We start from the raw sequence: 13,032 nt of genomic DNA on the forward strand, positions 1-13,032 counted from the left end.
TTACTCAGAGAGTGGTAGCTGTGTGGAACGAGCTTCCAGTAGAAGTGATAGAGCAGGTTCAGTATTGTCATTTAAAGTAAAATTGGATAGGTATATGGACAGGAAAGGAATGGAGGGTTATGGGCTGAGTGCAGGCCAGTGGGACTAGGTGAGTGTAAGTGTCAGTACGGACTAGAAGGGCCGCGATGGCCTGTTTCCGTGCTGTAATTGTTATATGGTTATAAAAGAGTAAAAATTGGAAAGAAGTTGAACAACTGGGGAGAGGAAATGAAATATGTAGTTAAGCTGGTGTATGATGTCAGAAGTATGCCAGAAGTTAATTCAGATTTAAAAGAATATAGAAGAGGTGAGAATAGATATCGGACTGGAGGAAAATGATGCTGGAGGGACAGTAACAGGGGCAAAAAAAGGCAGATGAACTGAATTAAGTATTTTGCTTTAGTTTTCACAGAGCAAGGCAGTGAAATTCAAGAGTATCTGGGAGCAGAAGTGAAAGCAATTGCTATTTCTAGGGAGATGGTGCTTGGGAAACTGTAAGGTCTGTAAGTCACATGGACCAGATGAATTACACCCCAGGGTTCTAAAAGAGGTAGCTGAAGAGTCTGTGGAGGTATTAGTAATTATCTTTCAAGCATCAGAAGGATTCTGGTTCCGGAAGACTGAAAATTTCCAAATGTCACTCGACTCTTCAAGGAATTGGGGAGGCAGGTCAAAAGGAAATTATAGGCCAGTTAATTTTAACTCAGTAGTTAGGAAGATGTGGAGCCAAATGTTAAGGATGTGGTTTCATGGTATTTGAAGGCACATGACAAAATAGGCCTAAGTCAGCATTGTTTCCTTAAGGTGAAGTCTTGCCTTGCAAATCTGTTGGAATTCTTTGAGGAAATAATAAACAGTATAGTCAGTGGATGCTGTGTACTTGGATTTTCAGAAGGCATTTGACAAGGTGCTGCACATGAGGCTGCAAAACAAGAGCCCAGGGTATTACAGAACAGATACTAGCATGGATAAAAAATTGGCTTATTAGCAAGGATCCTTTTCATATTGGCTGCCAGTGACTAGTGCTGTTCCACACTGATCTGTGTTGGGTCCGCTTCTTTTTACATTCTATCTCAATGATTTGGATGATGAAATTGATGAGTTTGAGGCCAAGTTAGTGGACAATATAAAGATAGGTGGAGCAAGAGGTAGTGTGAGGGATTAGAGGCTGAAGAAGTACTTAGACAGATGAGGAGAATCGGCAAAGAGATGGCAAATGGAATACAGAGTCACAGACTTAAGGTCGTGCACTTGGGTAGACAATAAAAGCATAGACGCTTTTCTAAACTGGGAGAAACACAAAAATCTGAGGTGCAAAGGGATTTGGGAGTCCTTGTGCAGGATTCCCTAAAGATTAATTTGCAGGTGGATTTGGGGGTAAGGAAGGGAAATGCAATGTTAGCATTCATTTCAAGAGGTCTAGAATATAAAAGCAAAAATGTAGTGCTAAGACTGCATAAGGCACAAGTGAGGCCTCACTGTGAGCATTATGGATGAAAGGATGTGCTGACATTGGAGAGGGTTCAGAGGAGGCTCAGGACTGTGTTATCATATCAGCAGTGATTGAAAGTGTTGGGCCTGTACTCACTGGAATCTAGGAGAATGTGGGGAGATCTCACTGAAACTTATTAAACTTTCAAAGTTCTAGAAAAGTTTTGGAATCTTTAGTTTTGGAAGATCTATTGTTCAGGAATTTGTTTAAAAAATACAAAGTAGGGAAATGTATTAGGAAATGTATTTTCTAATGTTTTTTTAAATTTCAGATGGAACTGAAAACAACAAAATTGTTAACAGCGATGAAAGTTGGTTAATAGATCCGATCAGAGCATGAAGTTGGTTTGAAACTGGGGTTTTTTGAAAACCATGAATCTTTGATCCAATGACCTCAGTTTGACCCCATTGAGGAGTTGACCTATTAGTCATTTACACTTTACACTTACCGTCCATTTGATCCCCATTTGAGGCTCTGGGCCTGTACTCACTGGAATCTTGAAGAATGTGGGGAGATCTCACTGAAACTTATTAAATGTTCGAGGACCTAGACAAGTGGATGTTAAGAGGGTATTTTCTTTAGATGAGAGTCTGGGACCAGAGGGCACAGCCTCAAAATAGAGGCACGTCCATTTGCAACAGAGATGAGGAGAGATCTCTTTGGTGGTGGTGGGGGGGGGGGTGGTCCAAATTGGTCCATTGTACTCACTACTCAGACTGTGACAATGATGAGGGACTCCTCTTTGTAGGACACCTCCATCACTCTATGGGAGAGTTCCTAAGCTGCCAGTCTGGTGTCACTTTCCAGTTTCTCTAGGATCAGCTTCCTGCAGTCATCCCAACCTAACTCTGACCTTTGGAACCGTACCTCATTTCCAATAGGCCACCAGGACACAAAATGTAACACTTTGCAAAGAATCAACCCTTCAGATGTCCAGCATGCAGCCACATTCTTCTAACAAGTTCCAGCTGGCATTGGGGACGGTCCAGAGGAGGTTCACAAGAATTATCCCAGCAATGAAGGAGTTAATAAATGATGAGGGTTTGATAGATCTGGGCCTGTACTCACTGGAGTTTAGAAGAATGAGGGAGCATCTCATTGAAACCTATCGAATATTGAAAGACATACATAGAGTGGGCATGGAGAGGATGTTCCCTATAGTAGTGGACTCTAGGACCAGAAGGCACAGCCTCAGAATAGAAGGAAATTCCTTTAGAACAGAGAAAAGAAGGAATTACTTTAGTCAGGTGGTGGTGAAACTGAGGAACTCATTAACACATGCAGCTATGGAGCCAGGTCACTGGGGATAGTTACAGCGGAGGCTTATGAGGCTCAACATCGGTCTGGGTCAACCATGAACATTGTGTCTCAGTTGTCTACGTGATTCACAAGCCTGGGCACTACGATATAGAGAGTGAACTGTTGCCCATACAGCAACCTCCCGCTCTCCACGCAGCTGATGAATCTAAAGCAACAACAGAGACTGATACAGTTTGCCACCAAGAGCATCACAGGAGATGCCAGTTAGTGTTGAACTCAATATAGGACTTCCTTAAGAGGTCCAGCTCTGGATTTTCCCTCAGGGTTCATTCCCAAAGACTTGCTCAGCAGTGGGTAGAGCTGCAAGGCAGCAGAGGTTTGAGATCAGAGTTTTCCTTGTCCTGGATGAGCTGCAAAACATTACTGAGAAACCCCAATCGGCCCAAAATGGTGGTTTTACTGCATCAGTAACTCACCTTTGCCCCTTCTCCTGTCATTACAAATGGTTCCACCGGGCTTAATAGCTAACCAAAGTAAAAAGCTAACAGCTAGTGCAAAGTCAATTCCAATATCAAAGTATTTACCCCCATGGAAGTTGACATGTTTTATTGTTTTATGACATTGAATCACAGCAGATTTATTTGGCTTTTTTGACACTGATCGACAGAAAAAGATTCTTTCATGTCAAGAGTAAACAGATCTCTACAGAATGATCTAAATTAATTACAAACATAAAACCCAAAATAATTCAGTGCGTAAGTATATATGATACACCAAATCATCACTGGTGCAGCCACTGGGTTTTAGAAGTCACCTCATTAGTTATATGGTGGCCTTTGTTTCTGGAGATATGTATGCAGTCAAAGTGTTTCAGTTGATTGAGGTAAAGATACACCTCTATCTGGAAGATCTAACTGTCATGATCCCTACTGTTGATTCCTCATATTCTCCTAATTCCCTTTTCCCCAGTTCTCCCGTACTCCTTGATTGCGGCACCTGATTCACATTTAAACATGCAGCATAAATACCTCGGCTTTGCTTCCACTCATTGCCAGATCGTTGTTTCAGCCAGTGTGTAGTTCACGTTCCCGGCCACTTAGGATTGTGTATTCTAAGTTTTGTTTCAGCACTGTTGTTTGCCTGTGTCAACTCTGTCCCTCCGTGTCAAGAGAAGCATGGCCTGCCGCCTGCCCTTCCGTTCATCCTCCTGTTTGCCGTTCAGCTCCGGCCATGCTCACGCCCTCGTCTGCATCCCAACTCTACTTCAGTGCCAGTGTCCTGTTTTGGGTTCACCCGTTCTTCGCAACACCCACTGCTGGTGAGTCAGTATCCTGGCAAAACCTACACCATGAAGTCAAAACAACACTCCAAGCAACTCCACAAAAAGGCTGCTGAAAAGCACGAGTCAGGAGATGGATACAAGAACATACCAAGTCACTGAATATCCCTCAGTCAATCATCAAGAAATGAAAAGAATGTGCTAGTTGTAAATCTGTCTAGAGCAGACCATCCTCAAAAACATTTTTTTATATTTTTTATTTGATTTTTTAAGATAATTACATAGAATAGCAGAAAAATTATATATATATATATATATATATACATCAGCCCACCCCCTCCCCTTAACCCTTCCCCCCCTTGACATCCCTATCTAAAAAGTTTGCCTGGATTTCGTAAGATCCCCACATGCTCCATGGAATTCAAAATAACTTTAATATATATATTTGTTTCTTTCCCCAGATGACTAATAACTTTATCTTTGGAACACCTATATATTTAACCCTATCTTTTGTTAGTAAGGGTGCCAAATTTTCAGAAGTATGTAATATTTATTTCTTAAATTATAAGTATTTTTTTAAGTGGAATGCAGCTAAAAATTTCATTATTCCAACTATCAATACTTAAGTATGAATACGATTTCCAAATAACTGCAAGTCTTTTTGGCTACTGCCAATGCAATTTTTACAAATTCTTTCTGATATTTGTTCAATTTAGGTTTCAGTTTTAACTCTTCAATATCACCTAATAAAAATAATATTGGATTATGTGGATGTTGTGTTCTGATAATTTGTTCCATCATCCTCAAAAACTGAGTGACCATGCAAGAAGGGGACTAGTGAGGGAGGCTACTATGACAACTCTGGAGGATTTACAAGCTTCAGTGGCTGAGATGGCTAAGACTACTCGTACAACAACTGTTGCCTGGGTGCTTCACCAGTCATAGCTCTAAAGGAGAGTAGCAAAGAGAAAGCCACTGTTGAAAAAATTCAGATAAAATCTCAGCTAGAGTCAGCCAGAAGGCATGTGGGAGACTCTAAAGTCAGCTGGAAGAAGGTTCTATAGTCTGATGAAACTGAAATTGAGCTTTTGGGCCATCAGACTAAATGCAATGTTTGGTGTAAGCCAAACACCAAATATCATCAAAACCACACCATCCCTACCGTGAAACATGGTGGTGGCTGCATCATGCTGTGAGGATGTTTCACCGCAACAGGCCCTGGAAAACTTGTGAAGGTGGAGGGTAAAACAAATGCAGCAAAATACTGGGAAATCCTGGCGGAAAACCTGTTGCAGTCGGCAAGAGAATTGCAACTTGGGAGAAGATCTGCTTTCCAGCAAGACAATGACACCTAGCATAAAGCCAAAGCTACACAGGAATGGCTTCAAAACAAAAAATTAATATCTTAGAATGGCCAAGTCAGAGTCCAGACCTCAACCCAACTGAGAGTTTGTGGCTGGACTTGAAAAGGGCTGTTCACTCACCATCCCCATGTAATCTGACAGAGCTTAAGCAGTTTTGTAAAGAAGAATGGAGAAAAATTGGAGTGTCCAGATGTGCAAAGTTGATAGAGACCTATTCACACAGACTGAAGGCTGTAATTGCTGCCAACTGTGCTTCTACTGAATACTGACTTGAAAGGGGTGAATACATATGCAATCAATTATGTTGTGTTGTATATTTGTAATTAATTTAGATCACTTGTAGAGATTTCTTTTCACTTTGACCCAAAAGAGTATTTTTCTGTTGATTGGTATCCATAAAAAGTCAAATTAAATCCACTGTATTTCAATTTTGCAAAACAATAAAACAGGAAAACTTCAAGGCGGTTGGGGTAAATACTTTTTGTAGAACTGTATGTCACCAGATACAAACCTGATATTCAATAAGACAAATGGAATACAACTTGAATTTCTATCGACTGTTTTGTCAAAAGTCCTAAAATATATAGCATTCAATTAATTGTGTAACTAGAACTCCCCTTGTGCAAAACTAACTCATATATAACCACATCGCACAGTCAACAGGTAATCAGCTGTTGGGCTACTCTGCATGTTTGATCACAATATTAAATTTCCCATAAAGGACCTATTCACAGGTTTTTAAACGTTTTTATAGAGCTCTACTGGACAACTGATGATCTCCTCTACATTTCTCACTAGATTTTGTAGCCCCGTAATATGTTAGTGAATTTAAAAATAAAATTAAACCAGTAAAGGATATTGGGGGAATCTTATGAAACACCAATATTTTAATGTATTTAAATGCATTCCCTTATCCCAAGCTAAGCACTTTGGTCCAAAAGTATTTGACAAATAACTCATTTTATTCTCTGTACATACAAAGTTCATTGAAAGTAACTACACAGGAGAAGAGGTAAATTCCATCAAGGAATACAGACCAATTAGTGATAAGCCACAGAGTTGAAGATAGAGGAAATCATTTGAATGGGTTCACAGAAAGCAGATAATTGCACAGTAACCTCAGACAATTTACACTGAGAACTTGGTCTAGTGAAAGATTAGAGAAAACAGAAGTAAAAGCAAAAACAATTTGCAATGATTTCAAGAAAATCAGGATAACTTCTCCACGAGCTTCACAAGTGCAGGATAGCTCCAGACAACTATGCAGATAAAATTATCTCAGCTACTGACGACAGTGAGTCCAGTGGACTTTGTGGATGGTTGGATAACCCGACATCTCCAATGTGTCTGGGAATAGTGTTGTCGATGTAAAACCCAAAGTCAAAGTTACAATCAAAATGGCACCTGATACACTTTTTCCATCACAGAATAGGTAGAATGGTGTCCAAGGTAGAATTATTATATAAGAGTATTTAATTGTCATTTGGTTCTCGGCCTATCGATGATTAATATCATAATTCCTTATGGGCTCAAAATGAGTGACAGCAAAACTGAAACAAATAATTCAGATGCAATGACAAAGTATAATTTAAAGACTATGTGCTGGCAACTAGAATTTACTCATGATTCACAGCAATAAAAGAACACCCAAACAACATTATGTAGAAGCATTTAATGTTGCAGAAAGTCTTATATCTTTTGTTTTGCAAAGATGATAATCCCTCTGTCCTAAACCAGAGGATAAATTGCATAGTCGGCAATTGCACAGTTGTTGTTCCTGTCCTTGGCCATCTTGATGTACCCACGGTCTCCCCACCAGATTCCAAAGCTGGGGATAAAATAAATTAAAATTTGAGTCAAATCTAGTCAGATTACATTTGTTATTTACAGAACAATCGATACAAAGCTTCCTGAAATGTCCAAATCTGAGGAGTAATCACTGGGGAAGGACTTGTTCAAGTCACTCTGTCTCAGTTTGTGCCCTTCACAATGGAACTGGCTCCCATGCCACTGAACAGGTCTGCTTCAGGATCAAGGCCGCTCTCCCCTGTAGGATGGACATGGAAATACTGAGGATGAAAGGATTCACTTGGTGGAACTCCACAAGGCCGATAAGATGATAATGTTTCTTTGGTAATTACAGACACGGGGACTTTGATTCCAATTTACTTGTTATTTCACAGAATGGACATTGAACTTCACAATCCCAATTCGGGCTGAGTTCTCCAATTTAACCATGATGCAAGGGTCAATGGTGATATGCAGTAGCTGTTGCTCATACGACGGTGTCTGAGAGAGAAAATACATCACAGATCATTTTCTACTTCAAACTGGCAGATCAAAACCAAACTGTGGCAAAAATCAATGGCAGTGTGGATAGACTTTAACTGAATCCATTGCCACAGTCGGCTATGGAGGCCAATCATTGGGTGTACTTCAGACAGAGATTTATAAGTTTTTGATAGGTAAGAGATTAGGAGAGATTTCTTTGGTGGGGGTGTGAGTCTGTGAAATTCATTGCACCTGCTTTAAAATTAACCTCATCCTTTTCCAAATGGACTTCATTTTGTAATTAATTAACATTTATTTTGCAATCTGTGTAATAAGGAGAAAATATACATTGGAGATTTTGAAATATTTCTTTTTGCTCTGAAACATTGAAGTACATTTGACAAATCTAAGAACTGTTTGAATAGTTCATCCTCACTATGCAGTGGCTGCAATTGTTCACATGTTTAGGATTTGACGTGTGCTGTTCAGATATATATATACCTGTTTTTAACAATCCAATAGTTCTCTCCATTTTCCCTTCCGTATCCCACTACTAGGACTCCATGGTTAGGCAGAAAATCATTGCAATTCGGCTCATAGTAAACACCTGTAGTGATAAAGAGTTTAAATCACAAGGTAATTAATAGACATCACAATCTCAGCATGTATTGTTAGTCCTCAGTGTGTACACTGCCTTAAGGGAAAACTAATGGATCAGAAGTCAAATGCATCCCAAGGAGCAAATATTTCTTTGCTGCTTTACTGGGCAGATATTAGCATCATAAAGCATTGGCTGATTGGCAGGCTGCTGGTGACTAGTGCTGTTCCACACAGATCTGTGTTGGGACCGCTTCTTTTTACATTCTATCTCAATGATTTGGATGATGAAATTGATGGCACTGGGGCCACGTTAGTGGATAATATGAAGATAGGTGGAGCAAGAGGTACTGTGAGGGAGCAGAGGCCGTAGAAGTACTTAGACAGACAAGGAGAATCGGCAAAGAGATGGCAAATGGAATACAGTGTCACAGATTTATGGTCGTGCACTTGGGTAGACTGAATAAAAGTAGACTGACACTTTTCTAAACTGAGAAACTCAAAAATCTGAGGTGCAAAGGGATTTGGGAGTCCTTTTGCAGGATTCCCTAAAGATTAATTTGCAGGTTGATTTTGGGGTAAGGAAGGGAAATGCAATGTTAGCATTCATTTCAAGAGGTCTAGAATATAAAAGCAAAGACATAATGCTGAGACTGTATAAGGCACTGGTGAAGCCTCACTTGGAGTATTGTGGGCAGGTCTTGACCCCTTATTTAAGAAAAGATGTGCTGATATTGAAGAGGGTGCAGAAAGGTTCATGGGAATGATACAGGAAATGAAAAAGTTCTCAAGTGAGCAGCGATTGAAGACTATGAGCCTGCACTCACTCGAATCTCGAAGACCATGAAACCCATCGAATATTCAAAGGCCGAGATAGGATGGACGTGTAGAGGTGCTTTTCTTTAGCTGGGGAATTTAGTACCAGAGGGCCCAGCCTCAAAATCAAGGGACATCAATTGAGAACAAAGATGAGGAGGAATTTCTTTAGCCAGAGGATAGGTAACCTGTGGAAATTGTTGTGGCCATGCATGCCACGTAACAGGGTGCATTTAAACTAGAGGTTGAAAGGTTCTTGACTAGTCAGGGTATGAAAGAAAATGGGGAGAAGGCAGGAGAATGGAGCTGAGAGGCAAATGGATCAATCATGCTGAAATAGCCTAATTCTGCTCCTATGACTTATCGTCTTTTGGTCTGTACCACTTAATGTTTTTTGGATCTGTTGCTGGTGACTAGTGGAGTTTCTCAGGGGTCTGTGTTGGAACCACTTCCTTTTATGTTGTAAGACAACAATTTGGATATTGAAATTGATGGCTTTGTGGCCACGTTTGCTGAGGATACTATGATAAGTGGAGGAGCAGGTAATATTGAGGAAGCAGAGAGGCTGCAGAAGGACTTAGACAGATTAGGAGAATGGTCAATGAAGTAGCAGATGAAAAACAATATCTGGAAGTGTATTGTCATGCATTTTGGTAGAAGAAATAAAAGCATAGACTCTTTCCTGAATGGGAAGAAATTTAAAAATCTGAGCTGCGAAGGGACTTGGGTGTCATCCTGCAAGATTCCCTAAAGGTTAATTTGTAGGTGGAATTGTTGTTAAGGAAAGCAAAAGCAACATTAGCATTCATTTCAAGAGGACTAGAATATGAAAGCAAAGACATAATGCCGAGACTGTATAAGGCACTGGTGAAGCCTCTCTTGGAGTACTGTGGGCATTTCTGGGCCACTTATTTAAGAAGGGATGTGCTGATATTGAAGAGGGTTCAGAAGAGGTTCACGGGAATGATACAGGAAATGAAAAAGTTCTCAAATGAGCAGCGATTGAAAGCTATGAGCCTGCACTCACTGGAATCTAAAAGACCGTGAAACACATCAAATATTCGAAGGCTGAGATAGGGTGGACGTGTAGAGGTTGTTTTCTTTAGCTGGGAAATCTAGGGCCGGGGACACAGCCTCCAAATCGAGGGACATCGATTTAAAACAGAGATGACGAGATAAGAGGATGGGGAACCTGTGGAAATTGTTGTGGCCGTGCGAGCCAAATCACAGGGTGGAATCACAGGCAGGGATGACAGCAGTGCAGCAAGGCAGGAGTTTCTGGGAGCAGTGCATAAGGTTTTGGACAGAAACATGCCAAAGTAGAGGAAGCATTCTGAAAACAGGATTATGTACCCTGGCTGACAAGGGATGTCAAAGACAACAGAACAGCAAACAAGGGAGCATGTAATAGAGCAAAAAATTAGAAAGAAGTTCAAGGGCTGGGGGGACAATAATATCAAAAATGATACCAAAAGTTAATTCAGATTTATAATGAATAAAAGACAGGCAAAAGTAGATATTGTTCTGCAGGAACACTGGAGAGATATTAGTGGGGGACAGGCAAATAGCAGACAAACTGAATAAGTATCTCACATCAGTGTTCACAACGCCTGAAGTTCAAGAGTGTCGGGGACAGAAGCGATTGCAGTTGGTATTACTAGGGAGATGGTGCTTAGGAAACTGTAAGGTCTGAAGGTAGATAAGTCATCTGGACTTGATGAACTACACCCCAGTTTTCTAAAAGAAGTAGCTGAAGAAACTGTGGAGGCATTGGTAATGATCCTTCAAGCCCCAGTAGATTCTGCTATCTTTCCAGAGGATTGAAAAATTGCAAATACCATTTCATTCTTCAAACAGGGAGGGGGGCAGAAGAAAGGAAACTATAGGCCAGTTAGTCTGACCTCAGTGGTTGAGAATATGTTGGAATCGATTGTTAAGGATGTAGTCCTTAACAACATCCTATTTTTAGGCGCATGACAAAATAGGCCTAAGTCAGCATGGTTTCCTTAAGGGAAAGTCTTGCCTGACAAATCTGTTGGAATTCTTTGGTGAAATAGCAAGCCGGATAGACAAAGGAGGATCAGTGGATGCTGTCTACTTGGATTTTCGGAAGGCTTTTGACAAGGTGCTGCACATGAAGCTGCAAAACAAGAGCCCAGGGTATTACAGAACAGGTACTCACATGGATAGAGCATTGGCTGATTGGCAGGGATCCTTTTCACATTGGCTGCCGGTGACTAGTGGTGTTCCACACTGATCTGTGATGGGACCGCTTCTTTTTACATTCTAAGTTAATGATTTGGTTGATGAAATTGATGGCTTTGTGGAAAAAATTAAGATAGGTGGAGGGTCAGGTAGTGTGAGGAAGCAGAAAACTGTAGAAGGATCTCTCTGAAACTTATTGAATGTTCAAAGACCTAGATAGAGTACATGTGAAGAGGATGTTTTCTTTAGTGGGGAATCTAGGACCAGAGGGCAGAGTCATGTCAATTTAGAACAGACATGAAGAGGAATTTCTTTAGTCATAGGGTGGTGATTCTGAGAAATTTGTTGCAACTGTGGAGACCAGCTTACTGGGTGTGCTTAAGGCAGAGGTTGATAGATTCTTCATCAGGCAGGGAATGACAGTTTATGGGGAGAAGGTTGGAGAATGTGGTTGAGAGGGATGTGGATCAGCCCTGATGGAATGGTGGAGCAGACTTGATGGGTCATGTGGCCTAATTCAGCTCCTATGTCTTATTGTCTTATACCAAAATAGCAGCAGCTCAGACTACGAACTTTAAATCAGTGAGGGAGTCTCATTACCGAATGCAGAAAAATAACTCAAAGGAGGGGAGAAGATAATCTTCAGTTTTGGAAGATCTTTTGTTCAGGATTTTGTTTAAAAATTCTAAGTATGAAATTTATATTCCTTGATGTTTTTTTAATTTCAGATTACACTGAAAACAACAAAATCATTAACAAAGATGAAAGTTGGGTAAAAGAGCAGACCAGAGCAGACATTAGTTCAAAATTGGCTTCTTGAAAACCATGAACCCTTGATCCAACAACCTCAGTTTGACTCAATTGAGAAGTTTGACACGACTGTGTACCCTCAGCCATGACACTCCTTTGCTCTTTACAATTATCATTCATTTCATCCCCATTCTCAATACCATTACCTCCAGGTCCTCACTCGATATTTCCAGTGCATTGATGACCATAACATTACTACCTCACACTCTTGTCCACAATGAGAACATTTCATCCCCTTTGCTTCCATTTCCCACACTGCTCTCATCATCACTTGCTCTTATTTTTCCTCCATTTCTCCATCTCCAATTCACTCTGTGACAACTCCATTCCACTTTCCCAGCTTCTTTGTTATATTTCTTCAAGATACATCTAGTACACCTCTTACTGGTTTTCAACCATAGTCTCATTTCTATCTCATAGCTCTATTCTCCAATCCCAGTAACTGGTATATTGTCCAAGATTCTCAATCCCATTTCACTAGACTTCTTATTTGACAGATTACCCCCGAAACATCTGACATGGTAGCTCCACCAGACAAATCTTACCCTGTCCTCCCCTTTCAGTATTACAAACATATTGCTCAGTTCAGAACCCTAGTTCCTCTCCAGAAATAACGATCTCTTTTCCCACATTTTATTGTGCAACCACAGGCCATGCAATACCTATCCTTTCATCACTCCTTCCTCGATATCCAAAATACCACATATGATATTTTCTTCAACCAGTAACGTTCAAATTGGTCCATTGTACTCACTACTCAGACTGTGACAATGATGAGGGACTCCTCTTTGTAGGACACCTCCATCACTCTATGGGAGAGGTCCTAAGCTGCCAGTCTGGTGTCACTTTCCAGTTTCTCTAGGATCAGCTTCCTACAATCATCCCAACCTAACTCTGAC

At 40.6% G+C, this 13,032-nt stretch overlaps 1 protein-coding gene across 2 annotated transcripts in view; it reads right to left on the minus strand.

The window, feature by feature from the left end:
* Window positions 1-6,377: 6,377 nt before the first annotated feature.
* LOC132406264 (procathepsin L-like) overlaps window positions 6,378-13,032 on the minus strand; it is a 58,378-nt gene continuing 51,723 nt past the window's right edge. Inside the window, exons 7-8 of one of the 2 annotated variants that reach the window (XM_059991663.1) lie at window positions 8,207-8,312; window positions 6,378-7,262 (exon numbers count right to left, since the gene is read on the minus strand). In XM_059991663.1, the coding sequence (XP_059847646.1) occupies window positions 7,163-7,262; window positions 8,207-8,312 (206 nt within the window). In that variant the 3' untranslated portion in view covers window positions 6,378-7,162. The other variant, XM_059991664.1, reaches the window with a different exon arrangement.

The sequence above is a fragment of the Hypanus sabinus genome, chromosome 16 (assembly GCF_030144855.1).
Source record: "Hypanus sabinus isolate sHypSab1 chromosome 16, sHypSab1.hap1, whole genome shotgun sequence".
Lineage (NCBI taxonomy): Eukaryota > Metazoa > Chordata > Chondrichthyes > Myliobatiformes > Dasyatidae > Hypanus > Hypanus sabinus.